The sequence below is a fragment of the Amblyraja radiata genome, chromosome 17 (genome assembly GCF_010909765.2).
Source record: "Amblyraja radiata isolate CabotCenter1 chromosome 17, sAmbRad1.1.pri, whole genome shotgun sequence".
Classification (NCBI taxonomy): Eukaryota; Metazoa; Chordata; class Chondrichthyes; order Rajiformes; family Rajidae; genus Amblyraja; species Amblyraja radiata.
In genome coordinates this window covers 31,108,390-31,135,228 of record NC_045972.1, presented here as the reverse complement: position 1 = coordinate 31,135,228, position 26,839 = coordinate 31,108,390, and the positions used below count along the sequence as shown (strand labels likewise).

The following is a 26,839-nucleotide window of genomic DNA, read 5'->3' as shown; positions in this document are numbered from 1 at the left end:
TCATCTTCACAGTATATTGCATCAGAAAGACTGGAAGTATCATCAAGGGTGCCTGACACCCTGACCAATTAGTTTTCTATCTCCTACCTTCAGTGAAAAGATACGGGAGCTTGAAAGCCTGGATGTCCCAATTTATGAACAGCTTATTCCACACGGCTTTCGTACTCCTGAACCGATCACCTCTATCACACAGATGAGAAAGTTTCTGCTGACACAGCTTGTATCTAAATCATATAGTGCAGGCTGCCTCAGTAAGCCCATAGTTGGTTTGCCAAGGAATGCTTCAGTTGGATCAAAACCCACTAAACCACAGATCCAACAGCTGATTGCGTAGCTTGCAAATGCAACTTGCTCCGTTATTTACTCCACAGTTCAGTCTAAACATACACTTGACAAAATCTTGTATTTTACAGGAATACAATTTACTTTCTGCGGGTTTAATGACTAGAATTGATGTTATTTTCCAATCTCACGGTAATGGAAGAGAGATAATTTAAAAACATTTTATCGCTCACTTTGGTTCTGTTCTGATTATCTCCACAAAATGCTTCAGTTATTGGCAATTTGAAATAAAACCACAATGTTATGCAGGGTGGCACCAAGTTGGGCAAATTCTGCAGAGCTGAACAGGGGAGGGTTGGCAATTCAGATGACATGGAAGGTCAAAGTCTAATTTGCCCCCTTCAATCAGCTGTGGTTGTCTAACTCCTGTTTCCAGGTTCTGTATTTACCCATCATTACAAATATTAGTGCCCTCTACCTCAATAATTCCTCGTAATTCGTAATTTTGAATGGCTGGTGCCCTATGTCAGTCATTCTGGGTAGCATTGGTCCTTGCTGTGTGTAATAGGGCCTGGCCTGTTTTTCAAGCTGGGAGCGACTGAGCTGGCAAGAAAGTTATTTTGCAATACTCACAGAATAAGTGAGCAGGCTAAATTAGATCTGTAAAGAATACTGAGCACAATTCAAGAGCCTAATGATGTATGAATATTTATCTAATAGCAATCGTAATTAAATGTAAGGATGTGTTTAAACAGAAGAAACTTAAGATGAGTATTACCATTCAAGATTTGGGTGGCGAATGGTTGATGGTTCACCTTCACTCCAATGAAATAGAACAAATCTGCTAAATACAGAAGATCTGTGGGATGTGTCCAAATAACGAGTTTGGGCCAGCATGGAACTATTTTATATCCTAAGAGGCCTTATGGAAAAATAAAGGACAACATAAAACTAAAGGTAAAACAATTCAAAGGCTGACAAAGATGTGAAGAATTGCCAAACGTTACAGCAGAATAAGAACGGCCTCAAAAAGAAGCATGAAAAGAAGGTTACAAGGAATACAAAATCAATTTAAGTTTTAGAACCACCTGGTGGCTGGTCAAAAGTAAGACTGGCTTGTTGAAAAACAATAAACTAACTAAAAATTAGGAAATAACAGATATGACATAATTACTTTGTACCAGTATTTACAAGTAAAGACAGAAAATGCTGAAAACAGTCGGCAGCATTTGTGGAAAGCAGTAAATATTTCCCTTTATGGTACTGGGAAAGAGAAAATAGCAAAGAAAGGTGAGGAAGGGATGAGTAGAACAGAGGGAATATCACTGATAGTGTGAGACTGGATGGGTTGCTGGGGGTATTTAAAGTAGTAGGTACAAGCACATTATGCTTACATGTCAGTGTAGTTCATGGTTAGGCTGTGGGACATGCCCCGCAAATTAGACAGCCCAAATGGAGAAAGAAAAACTGCGCCAAAATTATGATGGGCAGAAATGGACACTTCTGATACACAAAGAATGAGCCAGTTACCTAAAGTTGGAGAATCTAATTTTGAGTTTGGAAGGCGTGCACAGATGAGGTGTTCTTCCTCGAGCTTACAATGGGCCTTGTAACGTTGCAGGAGGCCATTGTCGGACAGATCAGAGTGGGACATCAACAGGCAGCTTGGGGTCATCCTGTGTACTGAGGTGCTGTGTGTGAGGTGATCGCCCAGTATGCATTGGTTTCTCCAGTGCTGAGGAGGCCATGTTGTGAGCACAGAATGCAACTCACTGGATTGGAAAAAGTTTAGTTTATTATTATTGTCACGTGTACCGTGAATAGCTGTGAAAACAGCCATATAACAGTGAAAAGCTTTTTGTTGCCTGCTATCCAGTCAAAGAAAAGACTATACATGATTACAATCAAGCCATCCACGGTACACAGATAAAGGATAAAAGGTACAACATCTAGTGTAATATAGTCCAATTAAAGATAGTTCAAAGGTCTCCAATGAGGTAGTTGGGGGAGTCGGGACTGCACTTTAGCTGCTGAGAGGAGGGTTCAGTTGCCTGATAACAGTTGGGAAGAAACTGTCCCTGAATCTGGAGCTCTGCGTTGTCAAACTTCTGTACCTCTTGCCTGATGGGAGAAGAGGGAGTGACCGGGGTGAGATTGAAGTGCACTGCTTCATTTAGAAGGACTGTTTGAGTTCCTTGGGTAAAAGGTGAAACGACAGGTGTTCCACCACCTGTCAAAGATGTTCCCAATTTTCTACATTCCTCCCTCACCTTCTTGCTACTGAAAACAAAGTTGTTTTTTTTCCCCTCTCTGCCAGTTCTGAAGAAAAGGCTCGGACTTGAAATATTAACTTGAAACATTTCACTTTCCACAGATGCTGCCTGACAACCATTTTCTGTCTTTATTTCAGATTTCAAGCATCTGCCGGTTTTGTTTTGATTTTCAAAGAAGCTACCATGACAATTAACCTAAAGAAATCTATTGAATCAAAGACCGAGATTTACCAAAATCCACACGAGCAAATTAACCGTAAAAAATTAAATAATGGCAGTAGGTTCTTGTAAATCCTGAGGACCAGGTGGACCTATCCCAGAGTTTTAAAATAAGTGATTGAGGATATTTCATGTATAATAATCTATATTCTTCATGAATTTGTTTAATTTTAGAGTTGTCCCTTTAGAACATTACACATGCCAACCTGGAACATGTGAAAAGTGTAAACCAGATGATGGTAGACTATAATGCTTGAACACAAGTTGCTGGGAAATTATTATAATCTATAATTAAGGACAGTGACTGAACATCTTGAAATTTTAAATCTGACTAGATAGCTCCAGCAGTAGTTACAAGGGATGTGTCACACTTAATGGTTGATGGGTATTTTATATATGGAGGGGCAACTAAAGTGTCTGTCAGGAAAATGTCAATGAATATTGTTTATATAGACTCACAGAAAGCATTTGATAAGAAACAGTTGGCAAAAATTGAAGCACATCTTCAGTAGACAAATTATTGCCCATATTAGGACTTTGAAAATAGAAATTGAAAGTCGCCCAATAGGCAGGATGCGCCCTGTAAGGATCTGCATGAAAATAAATGTTGAGTGGGGGAAAACGAGTTTTCAATTTTGACAGGTGACAAACATTACAAACTATGTAGTGTCAAGAACTTGGTTACAAATATTGTGATGGATGTAGCAAAGCTGTGGCCAGTTGGATTTACTGAATATAATAATGAGGCCTTCCAGTTTTGATCTTGGTGCCAGAGAGTCCTAGAGAGCCTTCAACTTGCCCCCCCCCCCCCCTTCTCCCCCCCCCCCCCCCCCCCCTCTCCATGCCATCCAGGTTGCACCAGAGGGCCTGCTCCTCCACATTGCTTTTAATCACAAAGTGTGGCTAATTTTGTCTTTGATGTTGCTTCAGAAGGAAGTTGGAACCAAGTATTTAAAATCATGAAAGGCGTAGAAAGGGTAGATAGTCGCAACCTTATCCCCTTGGTGGAAATGTTACGGCTTGAGGGCATAGCTTTAAGGTGAGTGGGACAAAGTTTAAAGGAGTTGTGCGTGGTAAGTATTTTTATGCAGAGAGTCTTTGGTGCCTGGAATGTGCTTCCAGAGGTGATGGTGAAGGCAAACTCAAGAGACTTTTAGCTACGCACATGGACATGAAGCGAATGGAGGGGCATGAGTCGTGTGCAGGCAGTGGAGATTAATTTAACTTGGCATCATGTTCGGCGTTGACATTGTGGGCCAAAGGGCCTGTCCCTGTGCTGTACTGTTTTATGTAATATCTTTCGGACACCGTTTTTCCACTTGTAAGTCCCTGCATTGTTGTATCTCCCAAGTGCCTTTGCTGTCAGGTGTGGTAAAAGTCATCAAGTCAAGAAGCTTTCACCTTGCCCCTGATGTGCACCCACACCATTCAACCAACAGAATGTAATATTACCTGTTACTTGTGTAGTTAGGGGAATCAAAGAGTATGGGGTGTGTGCAGGAAAGTGGTGCCGAGGTAAAACATCGATCATGATCTTGCCGAAAGGTGGAATAGCAATGATGGCTGAGTGGCCTACTCTTATTTTTAGGTTCATATATGTGAATTCAGATGGAAAAAAAAGTGCAATTACTGACACCTGAGTAGCAATATTATCATTCTGATTATGTGGTGCAAAAGGATTATCACCAGGAGTACAGTTACAACACTGGCCACTATCCAACTGAGTGGAAAATTGCCCACGTTTGCCCTGTTCACAAATGGTAGGTCTAATCCAATCCAGATAATTACAGCCCAATCAGCTTGCTCTCAATCATTAGAGTGAAGGAATGTTTTGACAACACTGCTGTCAACCAGCTTCTACTCATCCGTATGCTGCTTAGTGATGCCCAGTTTGAGATTTACTGGGCCTGGCCTCATCACAACTTTGTCACAAGCATGGACCCAGAGAGGTGAAGGGTGTACATGATAGGTAAATTAGCTATGTGGTTGATAGTGAGGAAGGAAGCTTTGAATTGTTAGGAAGCTAAAGATAGTCAGGTTAGTTGGGAAAAGAAATGGCAGAGAGAGAGAGATGGAGTTCTACAGCACAGAAACAGACCCTTCACCCCACCATGTCCATACCAACCATTGGTCCCGTTTTCAACTTTTATCAACATTGGTCACATGTACCTCTGTTTAGGCTGTTGCGTATTGTGCCGTGGCGATTTGAAGTGCTTGTCCGGATGCTGCTTAAATGTTGTGAGAGTTTCTGCCTCCACCACCTCCACTGCTGTGTGTTCCAGAATCCAACCAATCTGTGTGTAAAAGAATCCACCCTCTCTCAGATCCCCTCTAAACCTCCTACCTCTCTCGTTACCTTTCTCTCCGTATGTTTTAGACGCCCCATCATGGGAGAAAAGTTCTTACCATTTAACTTATCTATACCTGTCGTAATTTGTACACCTCTATTAGGTCACCACTTGGCCTCCTCCACTCCATCCTATCCAGTCTTGTTATAATTGTTTTGCTCCGCTCCAAACAACATCCTGGTGAATCTCCTCTGCACCCTCTCCAGTACAACTGCAATCCTCAGTTAGTGTGAGCAGCACTGGAAAAAAAGTTCAAACTTGGGGAGTAGACAGTAAATTAGCGGATACTGCATGGTGAAAGATATGGAATCATGTAGATAGGCATCTCAGCTGGCTGAGTTGGGCCAAAGGGCTTGTTTGTGTGCCGTACAACTCAGTGACCACCAACCCACACGTCTTTGGGATGTGGGAGGAAATCGAAGCACTAGGAGAAACCCACATGGCCACAACGAGAATATGCAGACTCCTCGGACAGCACCCGAGGTGAAGATTGAATCTGGGTCTCTGTGTTCTAGACACAGCTTTGTAGGAAAGATAGAATTATCCTGCACTGGGAAACGCCTGGATTGAAAAATTCTAATAAAGAGAAGAGATTAGATGGGCTGGGAATGTTTACCTTGGATCAGAGGAGGCTAAACGTAGGATTAAATGAGGTGTATAAAATTATGAGGTGCCCAGACTGTAATAAAAAAGCTATTTTTCCAAAGCAGTGATGTAAAACAATAGGAGAGATGAGAGGTAGACAAAAATGCTGGAGAAACTCAGTGGGTGAGGCAGCATCTATGGAGCGAAGGAAATAGGCAACGCTTCGGGTCGAACCCCTTCTTCAGAGATGAGAAGCAGAATTAGAGGAGAGACAATGAAAGTACTTACGCCCAGAAGGTGACAGTGGTCTGGATTCCTCCCCATGTTTAAACAGCACTTAAAGAGCTGTGACCTGCAGGTCGTTGCGCCCAGTGCAGGAAGCTTGCATTGGGCTGTGACCAGGATGGATACAATGCGTCAAATGCCATTTTGTATGATTCCACAAAGTCGTGGCCGTCATATGGTGCTGTTCCTATATGATGTCTTCGACTAAATCTTGATCCTCCCTAAAAGCACTGTCAGAGTCACAGTCATCTTCACATAGCCACAGTCCTTCCTCCTGGGAGGAGATGTCTAAAAATAGAGGGCATAATAACCGTCATAAAATCCCCAAATCCATGAAGCATTAAATTAAAGTGACGAGTGGAAAGGGTTGGGGATGTGCAAGATTGGAGAGGGGAGGGGGGGGAAAGGAGGAGAGTCAGTCTCAGTCTATCCCACCACTGTTGTACAGTTTTATAGCCACAGGGAAGAAGGATCTCCTGTGGCATTCTGTCCTGTGTCTTGGTGGAACCAGTCTGTTGCTGAAGGTGCTCCTCGGGTTGACCAGTGTGTCATGGAGGAGGTGAGCTGTATTGTCCAGGAAGCTTTGCAGTTTGAGGAGCATCCTCCCCTCCAAGACCACCTCCCCTGAATCTAACTCCGCCCCCAGGACTGCACCAGCCTTCTTGATGAGTTTGTTAATCCTATTGGCGTCTGCAGCCTTTGCCCTGCTGCCCCAGCACAAGGCAGCAAAGAAGATGGCACTGGCTACCACCGTTTGGTAGAACATCTGCAGCATCTTACTGCAGACTTTGAAGGAGCAGAGCCTTCTCAAAAAGAACAGCCGGGTCTGTCCCTTCTTATACAAAACCTCAGCGTTCCTGACACCGTGCAGTTTACTGTCCAGATACACTCCAAGGTATTTGTGCTCCTTGGTAAACTGCACATCCATGCCATTGATGGAGACAGGGACAAGAGGTGTTCCTCTCCTCTTAAAATCATCCATTAACTCCTTAGTGGGATTAGTTCAGTTTGGAAACTTGGTCGGCATGGATGGTTTGGATCAAAGGGCCAGTTTCCATGCTGTATAGCTCTGTGATTACAACTTTTACCAGAGGACTACAGGCATTCAGTAAGGTAGTTGGCACCCCTTAGGGATGAGCAATAAAGCTGGTCTTGCCCACGTCCAACAAATGTACTGATGCAAATCAGGTGAGTCGTATCTCAAATTGGGGTATATAAATATCTGCCCGAATTATGCCGTGCAAAAGGATTGTAACTGGATTATGTGGTACAATGGTTACTACAAAAAGCACTTTGCCATGCAGTTTATATTTTGGAGATTCTGCCCTTCCAAGTGAGAAGGGCAGAATCTCCAATTCTGGCTCGAATTATTTAGTGCTCCAGTGCAGTTGAGCAACTGGCCTGGTACATTTTCAGTATGTACTATGTAAGGGATTGCATTTGCTGACAAGGTTCTCTCTTAGTGTGAACCTTGCCAGCTCTGCCACAGTTTGGGCTGGGATTTGCAGGTGTGCAGCGTTTCCCACTGATGCTTCCAATGAATCTGGTGATCCTTTTGTGATGGTGAAAATCAATTATATGTTTGTTAAGCTCACATCCACAAACAGCCTCTCGCGTTACAAGAACTATTGTATAAAACCTGAGATGCTGAGGAGGGAGTTGAGCTTGTAACCCGATCTCGGGATTTGTGCCGTGTTTTAAACTATTACTACTCAGTATTTGTGACTGGCGGGACCGTCTGAATTGCTTGATCTCGAGCTCTCCTGTTGTGACCTCATGTCTGGGTTGTTACCTGATCTCTCTTAGGGGATAAAAGTTAAGAGATTACGACTTGCTCTTGGGCTCAAACCATGCAAGATTTCAGCTCCCGCTGACTGGCCGATGACCCTGCTTCAAAGAGTGAGCTTTAGGAGTGACCAGATTGGTGCCTTGCTTTGATGCATCCTTCGGTTAAAATAGCATGCTAACGCGTAATGCGCAGCACAGTGGCTCAGCTAGTGGAGCCGCTGCCTCATAGCTCCAGTGACCCGGGTTTGATCCTGACCTCAGATGCCAACTGTGTGGAGTTTACACATTTTCCCAGTGATTGTGTAGATTTCCTCCCATATCATAAAGATGTGCGGGTTGACAAATTAATTGGCGACTGTAAATTGCCTTTAATATGTCGATGAGTGGTGGAATGTGGGAGAGAGATGGAGATGTGGGAGAATAAATGGGAATAGTGTCAATGGGTGCTTGATGGTTGGTCCAACTCAGTGGGACTTAATCTGATTCTATACTGCACTGACTTCTGGAAATCGACACCAGAGATCACTGTTGTGTGGAGGTTTGCTCCTGGCATCGAAACACAATGAGTTTTAATCTGGAAAGGAGGCAGTTTGTGAGGAGGGACAGGGGCTATGGAACGGGGTGAAGTTGGGACAGTAAACTGTCTTAATGCGTGGCCAGTGATTGGAAATTCTGCAGAGGGATTGCAAAAATAAAGATTTCCATTTACACAGTGCATTTTGCAACCAATGGGCTCGATGATTTTGCCACTGAGTCATTGCTGGAATAAGGTAACCATTCGCTAGCACTGAGACACCAAAAAGATGTTAGTTTGAGAAGATCCCCAGCTAGTTAACAATCAGAAAAAGGCCCTTTGAACATAATTAAAAGTTCTTCTGTTGTGCAGAGACGAAGTCCAAAGTCTAACATTTTGTGATTTGTGCCCCTTACTTTCATTTTAATAATGTTCATCCAGGCTTCAGGATATTAAAAGTTGGCTACAAACTTAGTTGGCGCCCAGCGCAGTCCCCCTGTACTGACTCTCTCCATTTCTGGCCCAGTCCCCCTGCGCTAATTCTGTCCGTTCCTCATCCAGTCCCGTTGTACTGACTGTCCGTTCCTGGCCTGATCTTGTTGATACAATCTATGTATGTCGTTGTAACCAATTCCTGTGGTAGTTATTCCACGGTTGAGCTCCCTTGAGTGACAACTTAGTTAAAATGCAGTGACAGTTGCTTAGTAACTGAGCCGCAGTGAAGTGGGGAGAAAGCGCCTATGAAGGTCTTTGTATTGGAGGTGTTGACAGAACACGAAGTGAAGTTGTTGCTGTATAAGGGTAAGAGCTCAAAAGAGGAAACCTATTCCCATACTTATTGTTGGAACAGTTTACAATTGCTGAACAAGGAGAACGGCTGTACTTTGTGTTTAACTCCCTCTCATCTGCTACAAAACCGGATGGAAAACCAATCATGTTCAGTCTCTGGATTACAGAGACGCCATTTCCTGCCCAGTTCATTTAGTCAGACAGAAATTAGAACACATCAGTATTTTACAAGGCTTGCAGGCTGATTGAAGTATTTGACTCCAAATTAAATACTTCCTCTATTTTTCTTGTGTGAGGGTAGCTGACTGGGGCTACAGCATGGTTCCAGTTGCTAATCTATAGTGTCTCCACCTTAATGGAAAAATCATAACCAACTACCCATTTTCACTTCTCCCAACTTTCTCCCACATTAGCAACACGTTGAGCATGTAATGAAAACAATTCTGCTGTATCTTTCTTTAAAACTGTCTACCCTACTCCCTCCGCTTTATTTATCAATCTAATGTTAGAAACTTGATGAAAAATTACTCATCAGTGTTCCTATCCTCAATGCATTACACGAAGGAGATAAAGAGACTAAAAAAGACAAATTAAAAACCATTTGCAAGGTTTTTCAATCTTTTATTTGTCATTCAGACCTTTTGGTCTGAACGAAATGTTGTTGCCTGCAGCCATACATGTAATAATAACAACACACAATAAACACAAATTAACATCCACCACAGTGAGTTCACCAAGCACCTCCTCACTGTGATGGAGGCAAAAGTCTTAGAGTTACTGTCTCTTCCCTCCTCCTCTCCCACTGCGCCGAGGCGATACCCCACCGGGCGATGGTAAGTCAGTCCCGCGGTTCAAGCTCCGCGGCCCGGGGGTGGTCGAAGCTGCCGCCCTCCAGTCCAGCGGACGCGGTTGTTGCCACGGGAGCTCCGGAAAACAGGCATCAGCCTGTGACCTGCGAGCTCCCGACGATGTCGTCCACTGGCCCGCGGCCGAGCCCCAGATTCAGGTCGCTGCCGCCAGAATGCCGCCTCTGCCACCGGAGCACCGTCTCCGCCCCGCACCGGGCTGCCCACATGGGAGCGTCTCAGCCCCGCACCGGGCCGCCCCCACGGGAGCTTCTCAGCCCCGCACCGCGCCGCCCCCACGGGAGCTTCTCAGCCCCGCACCGCGCCGCCCACACGGGAGTACCTTCCAGCCGGGAGCCGGTCCACCCACACCGGAGCACCTTCCAGCCGGGACCCAGGCCGCCCTCACGGGAGCGCCTTCTAGCCGGTAGCCTCACGGGAGTGTCTCAGCCCCGCGCCGTCCGCCCTCACCGGAGCGCCGAGTCGTGCCGCTGCCCGAACGTCGCCGCAGCTCGAAGACGGCCAGCCTCGCTGGCTCTACCTCCGGATCCTCGAGGTTGGTCGCAGGTTGGAGGCCGCCAGCTCCGCCATTAGGCCTCAGCTCAGGCGGGGGAAGAGAAGGGGGATACGACAAAAAAGTCACATTCCCCCGAAGGGAGAGACAGAAAGCCCTGTTTCACCCCCCCCCCCCCCCCCCCATAACACCACCTAATAACCAAAAATTTAACTGAATTAGACAAAAAAAACAACACAAAAAAGTAAAAACAGACAGACTGCAGGCGAGCCTCAGCCGTTTCACAGCGCCGCCACATCCGGAGGTGGACACCAGAACGATGAGAATAAACCGAGTGAGAATCTTGTGCAACTTCTTTATCCCCTGAAAAGAAAGGCCAAGTCTTCACTTGATCACCTTTAAAGTAACAAAGTAGACAGATATATCTGAGGACATTGTGGGAAGTTAGAGAGGAAATTGCAGGTGCCCTGGCTGAGATTTATGAGTCTTCATTAAATACGGGTGAAGTGCAGGAAGACTGGAGGGTGGCAAGTGATGTGCCTCTATTTAAGAAAGGTTGCAAGGAAAAGCCTGGGAACTAAAGGCCAGTGAGTCTAACATCTGTGGTCGGAAAGTTACTCAAGGATACTCTGAGTGATTATATATGCACGCATTTAGATGGACAAGGGCTGATAAGGGAGCTGACATGGTTTTTGTAAGTTGGCGATCGTGTTTCACGAATCTGAGTTTAAAGATGTGACCCAAATTGTTGATGAAAGAAAAGCCATAAATGTTGCTAAATGGACTTCAGCAAGCCATTTGATAAGGTTCCCCATGGTAGGCTGCTCTGGAAAATTAGATTGCATGGGATCCAAGAAGAGCTACCCGATGGGATAGAGAATTGGCTTCATAGAAGGAAGCGGAGGGTGATGGCGGAAGGTTCTTTTTCGGACTGGAGGCTCATGACTAGTGGTGTGCCTCTGGGTTTGGTGCTGGGCCCATTGCTGTTTGATTTGGATGAGAATGTACAAGGCATGATTAGTAAGTTTGCAGATGATAATAAAGAGGGTGGTGTCGTAGATAGCGAAGGTGGTTGGCAAAAATTGCAACAGGATCTTGATCAGGTGGGCTGAGGAATGGTTGATGGAATTTCATACAGATAAGTGTGAGGTGTTGCATTTTGGGAAGTCAAACCAGGGCAGGACCTACACAGTGAATGGTAGTGCACTGGGGAGTGTTGTAAAACAGAGGAATCTAATGCCCCTGTCCCACTTAGGAAACCTGAACGGAAACTTCTGGAGACTTTGCGCCCCACCCAAGGTTTCCGTGCGGTTCCCGGAGGTTGCAGGTGGTTGCCGGAGGTTGCAGGTAGTGGAAGCAGGTAGGGAGACTGACAAAAACCTCCAGGAACCTCCTTCCCATGTCGTTTGTGAGAATTGGGAATGTTCTGCAGCCTTGGGAATGTTCTGCAGCCTCTCCAAGACATCTGGGTTCCTGGCACCAGGGAAGCAACAAATCATACTGGCGTCTCGTTTGCCACAGAACCTCCTGTCTGTCCCACTAACTATAGATTCTCCTACCACTATCGCTCTGCTAGACCTCACCCGGGATCAAGGTTGGAGCGTTCACGTCCTGGAAAGGCTGTCACAGCAGCCCTGTTTCCACCAATCTTTCCACTACTATGCGCAAGAAGCCATTGTATGCTGATGCCGGGAAGTGTTTTCAGCTCTGGATGAACAATTTCTAATCTAGTGATGTGGACTCGATAAGAAGAAGAGCTCACCCTACCCCACTCTACCTCGGAGCCAGGCTGCTGCTGCTTTTGGCTGAGCAGTCATCCCCCTCAACAGTATGCAAAGGGATATACTTGTTTTGCAGGGAAATGGCCACAGGGCATTCTTGAGCTATTTTCCTACTCCCTTTCCTGATGGTCACCCACCTATTCTCTGTGCGTACCTTCTGTCTGACCACTTCTCAATAGCTCCTATCAATGTCTTCCTCACTCTCCTGGATGAGCCTGAGGTTGTCCAGCTGCAGCTCCAGTTCCCTATCAGGGTCTTTAAGGAACTGTACCTGGACGCACCTCCTGCAGCTGTAGTCCTCAGGCCCACTGGCTGTCTTCCTGAGTTCCCACATCCCACAGTTCGAGCACTCCACTGAACTAGATTCCATTCCACCTACACCAAGACCAAGTTGCACTTTGATATAAACAGTAAGTGACAGACCAATCCATAACCTGCAATCGCCCTCGCTGAAGCCTCTTGAGCTTGTTCACTCTCACTTTGGCCGCTTCGCTTATACGTACCTTCCTTTTATTGCCCAATTAGCAAACCTGTGAGACTTGCCTATCTAACTTGCTCCTGAGATCGCATGGAAATCCCGACAGCTGAGCTGAACGGCCAGTAATTCTATTTTTAAGTGCAAACACAAATAAGGTACATTGATGCAATCTTTATAGTAGCTGACTCGCAACTTGATTCTGACCTCCGGCCCTGTCTGTGTGGAGTTTAAATGTTCTTTCTGTTACTGTATTAATTGCACCCCCTTCCCACCCCGTCCTGTCTCCCGCCCTGTGCCCCCACCTCCACCTCCCACACATACTCCTCCCCCCCCCCCCCCCCCCCCCCCCCAATGCCACATTCTCTCCCTCCCTCAACTCCCTATCCCTTCCCTGACCTCTCCCCCTCCTGCCTCAGCCTCTCTATCTGAAGCTGGATAAAGCCTGGACATTTTCCACAATGAACAATTCCTTTCACTGAATCCGGACAGTGGCTTTCAGTTGCTTTGACAGTTTGAGGAACTGTTTGCCAATCCTTAAGTCTATTGAATCCATATAACTGTGCTGTGTGCAAGTCTATCTATCAGGAATCGTGCTGTTTGTAGTGTGTGATGAAAGGCTTCATTATACAGTCCCAGCTGCAGCCTGGCACAGCACTCAACACTGCCCTTCTCAGAGGCTCCCTGTATCTTTCACTTGGCCTCCTCTTCCACTCTCCGGTCCTTTGCACATGCACTGCCAGGTTTTTTTAAATCCCTTATCTTTCTTTCTCTTCTTCTTTTAAACCCGATGCAGGACTTTCTGCCATCTACCATCACATTAATGCTGGATTTAGAATCATATAGAATGGAATGTTTGATCATCAATCACCCATTTGTTGACGATCAATTGATGGCCGTGTTGACCACCTATTTTCCCTACATCCCCATCAACTCTTGGGCTAGCCTGTGCTCCAATTAAAATACCTGAACTGCTGCTCTATTTAACTGGGTGGTGCAACAGAATGAAACCTGCATGCATGAAACCTTTCAGAGATGTGTATAAGATCCCACCACACTGTTTTGAAGAACAGCATTGTTGCATTGATTATTTTTATCACGAGTCCTGAGAACTTTGTGTTTGTTTGTTAACCAGGATAATCATCCATATATGAATACAATCCAACCAATGGTAAGATTTTAAAGTCTATTATAAAGGATGAGGTTACGGAGTACTTGGAAGATCACGATAAATTAGGCCGAAGTCAGCATGGCGTTGAAATGTTGAGGTCTTGTTTGACAAATTTGCTGGAATTCTTTGAAGAAGTAAATAGCAGGACAGACAAAGGAGAGTCAGTAGATGTTGTTTACTTAGATTATCAGAAAGCCTTTGATAAGGTGCTACACGTTAGGCTGCTTAGGGAGATGAGAGCTCACGGTATCAAAGGGCAGATACTAGATGGATAGCAGGTTGGCTGGATGGCAGAAGAGAAAGAGGGGTAGTAAAGGGGGCTTTTTCTGGTTGGCTGCCAGTGACTAGTGGAGTTCCACAAGGGTCAGTGCTTGGGCCGCTACTCTTCACGTTGTATATTAATGATTTGGACGAGGGGATTGAAGGCTTTGTGGCAAAGTTTGCGCATGATGCGAAAATAGGTGGAGGGGCAGGTAGTGTAGAGAAAGCAGGGACTCTGCAGAAGGACTTGGACAGGTTAGGAGAGTAGGCAGAGAAGTGGCAGATGGAATATAGTGTAGCAAAGTGTGGAGTCATGCATTTTGGTAGTAGAAATAAAGGTGTAAACTATTTTCTAAATGGGATGAGAATACAGAAATTTGAGGTGCAAATGTACTTGTGAGTGCTGGTGCAAGATTCCCAAAAAGCTAATTTGCAAGTTGAATCGAAGTAAAGAAAGCAAACTCAATGCTAGCATTTATTTCTAGCGGGCTTGTATACAAAAACAGGGATGTAAAGTTGAGGCTCTATAAGGCGCTAGTAAGGCTGCATTTGGAATATTGTGAACAATTTTGGGCACCATGTCTGAGGAAGGATGTGCTGGTTCTGGAGAGGGTCCAGAGGAGGTTTACAACAACAATCCCAAGAATGAGTAGGTTAACCTATGATGAGCGGTTGTCGGCACTGGGCCTGTACTTGCTGGAGTTTAGATGAGGGGGGACATCATTGAAACATACAGAATAATGAAAGGCTTGGATAGAGTGGATGTGGAGAGGGTGTTTCCATTAGTGGGAGAGTCTAGAACTAGAGGTCATAGCCTCAGAATTAAAGGACATTATTTTAGGAAGGAGAAGAGGAGAAATGTATTTAGTCAGAGGGTGGTGAATCTGTGGATTTCTTTGCCACAGAAGGCTGTAGAGCCAAGGCAGTGGACTAGCACCACTCACGTTCACAAGTTATAGTAGAACTAGGCCATTCAGTCCATCAAGTCTACTCCACCATTCAATCATGGCTGATCTCTGCCTCTTAATCCCATTTTACTTCCTTCTCCCCATAACCCTTGACACCTGTTCTAATCAAGAATTTGTCTATCCCTGCCATAAAAATATCCACTCAAGGTAGAGTGGGAAATCAGGAATACATCCTTAGCTTTATGAGTGGACCATTCATGAATCTGAGAACAGTGGGGAAGAAAATTCTCAAATCTGGTGATACATGCTTTCAAGGTTTTGTTTGTTTTGCCTGACGGGAGAAATGAAATGAGAGAATGACAGAAGTATGAGTGATGCTTGAGTATGCTGGCCAAGGTAGTGTGAAGTATAAATTAAGTTGATTGGGTGGGGAATGGGGACAGGATTGTGTGTACTGGGCTGCTTCCACAATTCTGTCATTTCTTATGATCACTTGCCATACCAAGCTGTGATACATCCAGATAGAATGCTTTCTGTGGCACATCTATGTAAATTGGTAAGAGTCGTTTGAGACATGCCAAACATCCCTAGTCTTCTGAGGATCTAGAGACATTGACACTATTGCCACAAACACACACCAATGTGATTGGATCAGGGCAAACTGTTGATGATATTTACACTGAGGAACATGAAGCTCTCTACACTCTCTACTTCAGCACCATTGATGTAGACTGGCGTGTGTACTCTATCCCACTTTCTGAAGTAAGTGACTAGCTCCTTGGTTTTGCCAGCATTGAGAGAGAGAGAGCTTGTTGTCTTGATTCTATACTAGTATGCTAATTACCTCCTCCTTCCTTATTGTTCAAAGTCAGTGGTGTCATTTGTGAATTTGTAGATAGGGTTAGAGCAGAATTTGGCTGTACAGGTGTGAGTGTATAGGGAGTGTAGTAAGTGGCCTGAAAATCCAGCCGTGTGTGTATAAGTATATATACTCGCATATATAAGCAAAGGTGACATGGTAAAGCTGTGTTATTGGCAATGAGAAATATTAATTCCAATTAGAGTCACAGAAGACCATTAGGCCCATCTTTCCATACTAATCATCCATATCTGTATTCATTCCATATTCCTCTATTCCTGCATGAATCTGCTCAAATTCCTCCTAAATGTTGTTACTGTTCCTGCTGCCACCATTTCCTCCGGCAGATCATTCCAAATATTAATTGCTTTTTGTGTGAAACAATAAGCAAGTTCGGTATCTCGATAAACGCAAGGAATCATGAGAATGGTCAAAGATCATTTGGGATTTTAAAATAGCGAACGCAGCGCTGTATAAACTGTGTATAAATTGTTAACTACTCTACCAAGGAATTAATCTAGAATTCTGTCAACTCAATAACTTCCTTTCTTGTTCTGCTGTTCACACACTACTTACACAGTCCCAGTTCTAGTTCAGTTCATTAATCTGCAATTATGGGATATTCAAAAAGTTAACGAATTTATTATTTTCATTTAATCCTTAATGTGTTTGCTACTGGACTAAGAAAATATTACTTGTGTTTGACACATCTTTATTCATAATTTATGTGTAAAAATATATTTAATCGGAGGCAGGCAGTAACTGTATCAGTGTGATGTGGGCTGATGCTTTACCTACAGGCGGTGTGAATGTACCGTTAAGGCAAAGATTAATCTCAGAGAAAAACTGAGTACAGGGTTGGCCCTGTGAAGGAGCCGCCAATCCGATATAAGACATTGCGAAATGCCTGCCCTTTAGCATTGGATAGATTGAGGGGAGGGTCTGTGCTGTTCCAAGTTTGCGTGTCCCCCAGCCATCTCGCCCAGTGCACATTGAGCACCACAGTTTGCCAGCCCTTGTTAGCAGAGGCTCTTTGTGCAGGTGTTACCCGAAGCCCAAAGGTTTTGTGGAGGTTCTGCGTTAGGATCGGGCACACAGCGAACTAGCGAGAGGGCTGTCAGATCAGAGCAGGCCAAGTGGCCGAAGGGTGGATTTTAATGGGTCGTTATTAAACTGTTCCATCTGTGTGACATCGCCAGCTCTCTCTCCCAGATCCCCCACCCCAACTGTCGACAAAGTATGACTGAGAAAATGCTCCCACTCATATTACAGGTTGGCTTCGCGTTTGTCCACTTGCTGGGGCGGGCAGCACCACCTTCAAAGAGAGTGAGAACAGGTCCCATCAGCTGGGGTGCTGCAACCCACTCCTGAGTGAAGCCTCTAGTTTGGCTGCGGTTCAAATGGCTGCAAATTCTCATAATTATCACCACTCGGACCCGGCTCCCAACTGTGTGCCCTGACAGGCTGGAACCAACCCCGGAAGTTAAAGTGACAGCATCTTTATTTAAGCCAACCCACCTCGAAAGTTTAACCAGCCTGTTCGAATCCAATCTGAGCTTTCCGCACAGCACATTCTCTTTGTTTCCTTCAATCCAGGAAGGTTGTTTAGATAGGAATGTAAGGAGTTTCTCAAATTGGTTGACCACACAACTTGTAATTCGTGTAAATCAATATATCGAATTTGAATGGCTGTGACGAGCTAATGTCTGGGATTTGATAACTGACAGGTTCATTCCAGACATTCTTGCGTTTTCAAGGCTGGTGCTGTATTGAGTCAATAATTTAAATAGATACAATTGTGGATTTGTGCAGCCTGCAGTACGCTGTGGCCTACTGCTGACATATTTGACGGATACATTTTTTTATAAATCTCATTGAAATGAATTACGCAGGTCCGTACATGGAACTCCCTTCAATTCTGACGGAATTGAAGGGAGTTCAGTTAGTTGAGTTGAGTTCAGGGAGTTGAAGGGGGGCTTCAGTTAGGATGTGCAATGTGAGGAGAGAAAATGAGCAACTGTGGATTCAAGAGTTGTTATAAAGCAACATTAATGGCTAATAGACAGCTCCAGTGGCCGGGTTTTATCCGGACTTCTGGTACTGTCTATGTGAAGTTTGCACATTCTCTCTGTGGCTGCATGGGTTTCCTGGAGGGAACCTGCAGTTTTCTGCTGGATGCTGCAGTTTTCTCCCACAACCCAAAGTCATGCTGGTTAATTGCCTGTGGTGGGTGGTGGCGTTAATGGAAATGTGGGAAGAATAAAGTTGGGTTAGTGTAAAATGGGTGTTTTGCGCATTGGCTCGATGGGCCAGGGCCTATTCTCATGTGAGTTGACTCTAAAAAAAGGATTCATGAATTCATGATTTTCTTTTGAATTATGTTGATTTCAGCTATTAATATATTAATGTTTCATATTGTTTCCTAAATTTAGAATCAAATGCATCTTACAAAGTAGAGCCTTTGGATACTATGAAGGCAGCAGAAAAAAATAGAAAAAAATAACTGGAAATTTTGGTAGAGGACCCTAAAGATTGCACTGATCTCAGATAGGAACCCAAACATCTAACAGAGAGCAAAGTGAGGGGAAAACCCCCCAAGATATTAGGAAGGTTTAGAAGCAGAAGAACCCAGAAACAAAAAATTACATCCATGTAATTGATTCAAAAATCCTGGCAAGCTCCAGATCTCCATTTGATTTGTTTCACTATTGAAGAGTGTAAAGGTATGAAAGTTCATGCAGAGCACAGAAGAAGAAAGACAGAGGGTGCTACAAGCTCTCAGCAGGTTAGGCAATAGTTAGGGAAAGAGAAACAGATGTAGACAAAGTGCTAGAAGTTTGTTAACACGGGTCCCAAAAAAATGGTGCTGTGTTATTGAAATTTACTTCATCTAAAGTCTCACAGTTTTGTGTTTTTTTCATTGTTTCTTAGTAACCATCAGAATTCCATTTCTGAATCTTTTGAAGCTTTGTTTGAATTTAGCATTGTTTATGTAGAAGCAAAATACCCCTGAATAAGGTCAACAATAGTAGAACACAGAAAATTGGTCTCCAAATGAGATTTTCATCTGGTCATTTCTGTAAAATGACTCTTGTTATTTACTCATTGATCAAGGAGGTTGTACAAGAAAGAGCTGCTTTCCCCAGAGGACACTGCTGTTTAAAGTGCCATCACTCAGATTACATTATTCGTTCTCATTGAGATATGTCACCTCCTGCTACCTTTATGTGCCTTGGCAGCTTTGACTATGAGGGTCAGCCTATTAAATATCAGAGTTGTGTCAGGCTGCTACTACTGATCTTTGTCACTTTGCTGCCTAGTAGAGAGGCTGCCCTGACTCTATTCTTAGAGAGAAGAGGCTTCAGGCCACAAGAGCAGGCAATGGGATTCTCCTGCATTCTGGGTATCCCTAGAGTGGAAGCATTATGGCCTCACATTATGGATCTTGGTGGTGACCTTCTGCACAGGGCATCATGCGGTTACCCTGAAGAATCCTGTGCCCCATTGCACATAGTAGTTTCATTTGTGGCATTCCATGTCACCCTCACCATCTTGGTTTCTCTGTGCGTGCCTCTCATACAATGTGTGTGTGTGCGCGTGTGTGTGTGTGTCTCTCTCGCCCTCTGGCTGTGTGCATATCTCTCTTGCACTCTATGTCTCTCTCGCTGTTGGTCTCCATGCGCATAGCTCATTTCTCTGTGCCTGCCTCCGTTGTGCTCTGTTTGTGCATGGATTTGTGGTTACGCTTCTCACCGTGTATCCTTACTTGTGCTTTTTCCTCATTCAGTGTGCTTGTCTCGGCCTCTGTCTCTGCGTGTGCTTGCTCTCTCACTCCCTAACTTTGTGTGTCACTCTTTTACACATTGTTTTTCTTCCAAAGCATCTAATTAAAGGATAATAATTTCTGGTGGCAATCTGTAATTAATTATGCCCTTTGCTTCCTATAGGGATCATACCCAATTTGGGAGGACTTCAATGCCAAGGCCGCTAAACTCCACTCTCAGCTCAGGTAAGGTGAACTTGAACTTGATTTTTACCTGAGCGCCCAACATGTCAAATAACTAGGTGGGGAAGAAGTAATCCATACTGCCGAATCTGCCTCTTCTGAGGCTCCTTCCGCTTAAATCACCATTTGCCTAACCAAGGAGGGACTGGATCAGTGCCCTTTCATTTCCATCAAATAATTCTTTCACTTTCTCAGAAATTGAGCTTTTACCAGGGACTGTCACCTTCTAGTCATGTAATCATCTAGTCAACACTGAAGCCTGAGTAATTCTTCAATTTAGTTTTACAGTTATTAAATAACCCATTACACTCTCCTGTGCATCACAAATCCCATGGTCTTAATACAATACAATACAATACAATACAATTCAATTTATTGTCATTTGGACCCCTTGAGGTCCAAACGAAATGCCGTTTCTGCAGCCATACATTACAAACAAATAGACCCAAGACACAACATAATTTACATAAACATCCATCACATTGCTGTGATGGAAGGCCAAAAAAACTTCTCTCTCCACTGCACTCTCCCCCCCGATGTCAAAGTCAAAGTCAAAGCCCCCGGCGGGCGATGGCGATTGTCCCGTGGCCATTAAAACCACGCCGGGTGATGCAAGGCCGCGCACCGGGTCTTGGTGTTAGAGCCCCCAGCGTGCGCTCGCAGAGACCCGCCGCCATTCCAAGCCGCGCGGGGCGGTGCTGTAAGGCCCCGCTCCAGGTGCTCTTCAACCCCGCAACTCGGGCGACTCGAGCTCTCATTGCTGTTACTTTATTAGGGTTCCGTTGGCTGGTTTTCTAGATAAATATGACTTAAATGCAACTTCCAACATGAGGCTTTACCACTTGTACTATAGATTCCATTAGAATGTTATAGATTACACTCAGCACATCAGCCATGCACTCTATGCTGGTGTTTGTACACACCAGCATCCTGATATCTCTTACGGTTTTTTCAATACCTACTTTCCCAAAATAATTATTTCTGCCTTGTTTACTATACGATGCAGCAAGTTCCAATTTGCCCTGTCTCTGGGTAAAGCATTTTTGTTTAAACACTCGAGCCGATCTTGCAAATTGTCCTGGTAGTTTAATGTTTCAATCCACCAGCTTTCAGTGATTTCTGTGATATTAGCGTGTGAATGTCGGCTCTTCCACAACTATCACCCACCAGCATCCCTGTGATCTAATTTGAGTGATGTCCAATGGAAGGCCAACTTTGGGAGCTTGGTTGAGAAGACTAAGTTTGCAGAGCCAACTTTCAGAAGATAAAATTTGACTTGCAGAGACCTTTCTAACCCCTGTTACCCAATCACTGGTGGCAAAAGTGACCATGTAGAGATGATGCTACCAACCATCCAGAGTCCCAAGTTCAAATCCCACTACAACATAAATTTAGTTAATCTGGATTTTTAAAACAAACCTACACATGACCATGAAATTATTGGTTTGCCCTTCAAGCTCACGTGGTTCACTAATGTCCTTCAGGGAAGGGAATCACTCATCTTTACATGGTCTGTTGCTTGAGGTGCAACTTCTGGTTGGTTCTAAAACACTCTGAAGTGGTCTAACTAGTACCTCAGTTATATCACCACTATGAAGTTTAAACAGAACTGGACAGATCACCTGGCATTGACCTGAACACCAAATTCAGACATGGCACAGTTTGTCCCAACCCTGGTGAACTTGCATTGTCCTCCTGAAAACTTATAGGAAAGGTTTCTAAATTGGGAGAGCAGTGCTCCTATCTTGTCTGTTGATACATTGTCTGGGTCCCGCCAACATAGATATACCAACAGTCTCCCATCACAGTCACACTGAGAAAACCTCATCTTCACCAATCAACCCGTGGCAGCTGCATCTATTCATGAGTGCCCCTGTATCCTCATACCAAGGACACCCTTCTTTCTGTGGCAAATCCATTACCTCATGTCCTGGCACACCTCTCATTCTACCATTGCTGTCAGGCCAGGAAATTAACCTTGGTTTAAGTAGTGCAGAAGGTCTTGCTGGAATAACTAAAACAACAAGGGGCTAGCCTGGGGAATCTGTAACTCGCATAAACAGCACGCAATAGATAGAACTCGTGATTTCACAACCGGCAGATGGGATTGGAGCTCTGTAGTCCTGCCACTTCTAATCATTAATGGCAATGGACAACTGCACAGCTGACAGGTGGCGGATGCTCCTAGAATATTCCTATCTTCAACAATGATGAAACTCATAATGTGTGAGTGCAAAAGGAAAATCTGAAGCGTTTGCAATCAAACAAAAATACAGAGATGATCCTAATCTACTTCCTCCTGAGATCCCCACTGATACACAAGCCAGTCTTCTGCCAATTTGGTGCACTCCAGGTGAATCAAGAAGTGGCTGCAAGCACTAGATATGGCACAGATTGCAGGTCATGCAACTTTCCAGCTGTAGTACTGAGGACTTGCACTCCAGAATTAATTGCACCTCTAGCTAAGCGATTTCAGTACAGATACAATGCTGACATCTACCAAGCAATGTGGAAAATTGCCCTGGTTTGTTCTATTCACATAAAATAGGACAATCTGACCAATAGCAAGTCAATCAGTCAGTCATCAGCTAAGTGATGCGATGAGTCATTTAACAGTGCTATCACGTGTCACTTTCTCACCAATAAACCTGCTCACAGATACCCTTGATTTTTTGGGTCCCGATCTCATGGCAATCTTGGCTGGAATGTGAAGTAGGACAGTTCTGGCTGTTAAAAATGTGAATTTCAGTGAAGAGGTGACATTAAGGGCAGCATTTGAACAAGTGTGACATCAAGGAGTTCTGATTTAATTGAACACAATGGGCCTCAAGGGGAAAGCACACCAATGACAAGAGCCATGCCTTGCACATAAGAAGATGGTCGTGATTTTTGGAGATTAATTGTCCTAGGGAATCAGTGTAGCAGTCCCTCGGGGCAGTTCAAGGTCCAACCATCCTAAGCTATCTCATCAATGACCTGCCTTCCATCAAAAGCTCAGAAATGGAGGTGTTGTTTGATGACTGCATCATGTTCAAATCAATTTGTAACTTCTTAACCAGCCCATGTTTATATGTGTCAAGACCCAGACAACATTAAGATGGGCTGATAAACAGCAACTCACTCTTGCATCCCAAATGTGGCAAGCAGTGATATCTAAATACTTAAATACCTATGCTTCACTGTCAAGGGCACTACTATTACAGAGTTCCTTGGAGAGGGAACACCAATAACCAGAAATTCAATTGCACCAGCCACATAAATACCTAGGCTTAAAGATCAAATCGCAAGTTGGGCAACCTACAGTGAGTGCCTCAAGGCCCAAGGACTTTCCACTATCTACATGGCATAAGTGTGGAATTTGATAGGACACTCTCCATTTGCCTGGATGAGTGCAGCGTCCAAGGTAATACAACCCACTTGATTAGCAATCCATAATTTCCCTGAACATTCATTCCCTGACCACTAGTACAGGGTAGCTGCAGTTTGTATTATCTCCATAGTTCATTGCAGTTATTCGTCTAGGCCTCTCCAACAGCATCTCCTAAAGCCATGATCTCTACCACCATGATTTACATGGGCAGCAGGTCGAGGGAACACCACTGCCTGCAGGTTCCCCTCCAAGTTGCTGCCATCCTGACAGAAACAAGTTGCTGTTCTTTCATTGCCGCTAGGTCTAAGTTTTGGAACTTTCCATAGCCCTGAGGGAGAACATTGTCCAGAAGAAATGCAGCGGTTCAAGAAATCAGCTCACCACTACCTTCTCAAATACAACAGACGTTGGCTGTGCCAAAGATGCCCAGATTTTTTTTTAAAAGAGTGCATTATAAATCAAAGTGTATTGTTTTTCACACCCTGCTGCCCTGTTCCTTTGTTACAGGACCACTGTGCTGGCAGCAGCTGCCTTCTTGGATGCATTTCAAAAAGTGGCAGACATGGCAACAAACACACGAGGTAAGAACCATTCGAGTCACGTAAACGATTGGGAATGCCTCATCCAGGAAAACACACCGTAACTTCATTTAGGAAATTGTTGTTCTTACTGGAGGAAATTATTCATGCACCTGTACTAGTGATCAGTCTCTGAATAATTCCCAGACTGAGGGCTTCCCTGTGTTAATGATAGTGCCTGAGAATGAATGCAGCCTGGCATGTAAATGCGGAGTGATGGATTACTGGGAATGAATTGTCAAGAGTAAACTAGGGATTCAGGGGTTTCGATACCTGAAGAGAACACGTGGATCATGCTGAACATAAATGGAGATTAAAAAAGGCTGAGATTATTTCATATTAATTAGGTGTCGCGTTACTCTTGGTGGAACGTGCCCCACTTAGGAAAGTATTGCTAAATACCTTCATCAAAAAATGCTGTTATTTCATTCTAGCAACAGTGGGTATAACTGTGCCCTCACAGAAAGTTGTGTGTGATAACTATCTTTAGTAAAGCAGGGTTTCCAAGCAGCGTGTTTCTGTGATGTGAGTTCAATGTGTTGCTCTGTAATGAACTTGCTCTCAAACCCACAATCAAGACAGTGAGATAACTTAAAATATGACACAAAGTAGACACAAAATGCTGGAGTAACTCAGCGGGACAGGCAGCGTCTCCGGAGAGAAGGAATGGGTGACGTTTGGGTCTCGAACCGAAACGTCACCCATTCCTTCTCTCCGGAGATGCTGCCTGTCCCGCTGAGTTACTCCAGAATTTTGTGTCTATCTTCGATTTAAACCAGCATCTGCAGTTCTTTCCTACACATATGACACAAAGTGCTGGAGTAACAGCGGGTCAGGCAGCTGTCTGATGCTGCTTGACTGGCTGAGTTACTCCAGCAATTTGTGAGGTTTTCTTTGTAAATCAGCATTTGTAATTTCTTATTTCGCCATTGATATGACTTACCTTGGCTGTACTGTTGATTAGTGCTGTTCCTGCCTAGTGGAGGAAACAAATATAAAGTTATCGATTTGTGTAAACCTTGTGCCTCTCCTCTTGGTGATAGTGGTGGTGGGGGGAAGGGAAGAGTGGACAGAGTGACGGGAGAAAGAGGAGGAGTCGTCGGTGGAGGGAGGAAGCTGACAAAGTGAAGTGTCCATTAAAATCATAGAGCAGTACAGCTCAAGAACAGGCCCTTCAGGCCACTATGTCTGCGCCAAACCTGAAGCCGACCATCTCCTATCTACCTGTCCATAGTCCATACCCCTCCATTTGCTGCATACCCATGTCTCAAATCTAAAAGTCGCAAATGCGTCTATTGTATCAGCCTCCACCACCAACCCCAGCAGCGCATTTCAGGTACTCGCCACTTTCTGTGTGTAAATAAAAATAATTGTATACTTTTATCTGGTCCCGCAACCTCCGGCGTTCCAGAGAAAACAATCCAAGTTTATCCAACCTCCCTGCAACTAATACCCCCTAATCCTGGCATAATTCTGGTAAACCTCCTCTGCACACTTTCCAAAGCCTCCACATCCTTATCTATAATGGGGCGGCCAAAACTGCACGCAAAACCCCAAATGCAGCCTAACCAAAGTCCTATAAATCTGCATCATGACTTCCTGACTCTTATACTCAATGAAAACAAGCATACCATATGCCTTCTTTAACACTCTATCTATCTGTGTTGCCACTTTCAGGGAGTTATGGACTTGGATTCCAAGGTCCCTCTCTACATCAATGCTGTTAAGGGTCATGCCATTCATTGTATAATTTCCCCTAATTTTTGACCTCTCAAACCATAACACCTCACACTTGCAAGTAATAGGGTGTTCTCTACTTGTAGAGAAGGGGTGACCTGAGATATTGCAGATCCATAGGATTATGGGGGAGCGTTGACTAGATTGTTTATTATATTATATTAATGATCTGGATGAGGGAATTGAAGGCAATATCTCCAAGTTTGCGGATGACACTAAGCTGGGGGGAAGTGTTAATAATAATAATAATAGATTTTATTTAATGGGCGCCTTTCAAACATCTCAAGGACACCTTACATAGTATATCGGAATAACATATAATCGTTAGCTAAGTGTTAGCTGTGAGGAGGATGCTAGGAGACTGCAAGGTGACTTGGATAGGCTGGGTGAGTGGGCAAATGTTTGGCAGATGCAGTATAATGTGGATAAATGTGAGGTTATCCATTTTGGTGGCAAAAACAGGAAAGCAGACTATTATCTAAATGGTGGCCGACTAGGAAAAGGGGAGATGCAGCGAGACCTGGGTGTCATGGTACACCAGTCATTGAAAGTGGGCATGCAGGTGCAGCAGGCAGTGAAGAAAGCGAATGGTATGTTAGCTTTCATAGCAAAAGGATTTGAGTATAGGAGCAGGGAGGTTCTACTGCAGTTGTACAGGGTCTTGGTGAGACCACACCTGGAGTATTGCGTACAGTTTTGGTCTCCAAATCTGAGGAAGGACATTATTGCCATAGAGGGAGTGCAGAGAAGGTTCACCAGACTGATTCCTGGGATGTCAGGACTGTCTTATGAAGAAAGACTGGATAGACTTGGTTTATACTCTCTAGAATTTAGGAGATTGAGAGGGGATCTTATAGAAACTTACAAAATTCTTAAGGGGTTGGACAGGCTAGATGCAGGAAGATTGCTCCCGATGTTGGGGAAGTCCAGGACAAGGGGTCACAGCTTAAGGATAAGGGGGAAATCCTTTAAAACCGAGATGAGAAGAACTTTTTTCACACAGAGAGTGGTGAATCTCTGGAACTCCCTGCCACAGAGGGTAGTCGAGGCCAGTTCATTGGCTATATTCCCATTATGATGTTTTATCTGAAGAGCAGCGTGCTCCCCTATGTTTGCTCTTTGAGCATTCCACTAGAGAACAAACTCCAAATCTACCAAGTGGGCTACCAGCCCACAACCTTCAGACTCTTAAATGAGAGCCACTGGGTGGCACAATAGTGCAGCTAGTAAAGTGGTGCCAGAGACCTGGGT

General features: G+C 44.4%; 1 protein-coding gene across 17 annotated transcripts in view; it reads left to right on the top strand.

The window, feature by feature from the left end:
• Positions 1 to 26,839, top strand: part of mtss2 (MTSS I-BAR domain containing 2) — a 137,644-nt gene that overhangs the window by 21,124 nt on the left and 89,681 nt on the right. For 16 of the 17 annotated variants that reach the window (XM_033036013.1, XM_033036019.1, XM_033036018.1 and 13 more), the window contains exons 2-3: positions 19,845 to 19,906; positions 23,781 to 23,854. In XM_033036013.1, coding sequence (XP_032891904.1) covers positions 19,845 to 19,906; positions 23,781 to 23,854 — 136 coding nt within the window. Of the gene's footprint in view, positions 1 to 7,567; positions 7,573 to 17,493; positions 17,498 to 19,844; positions 19,907 to 23,780; positions 23,855 to 26,839 lie in introns of those variants that run through there. The other variant, XM_033036017.1, reaches the window with a different exon arrangement.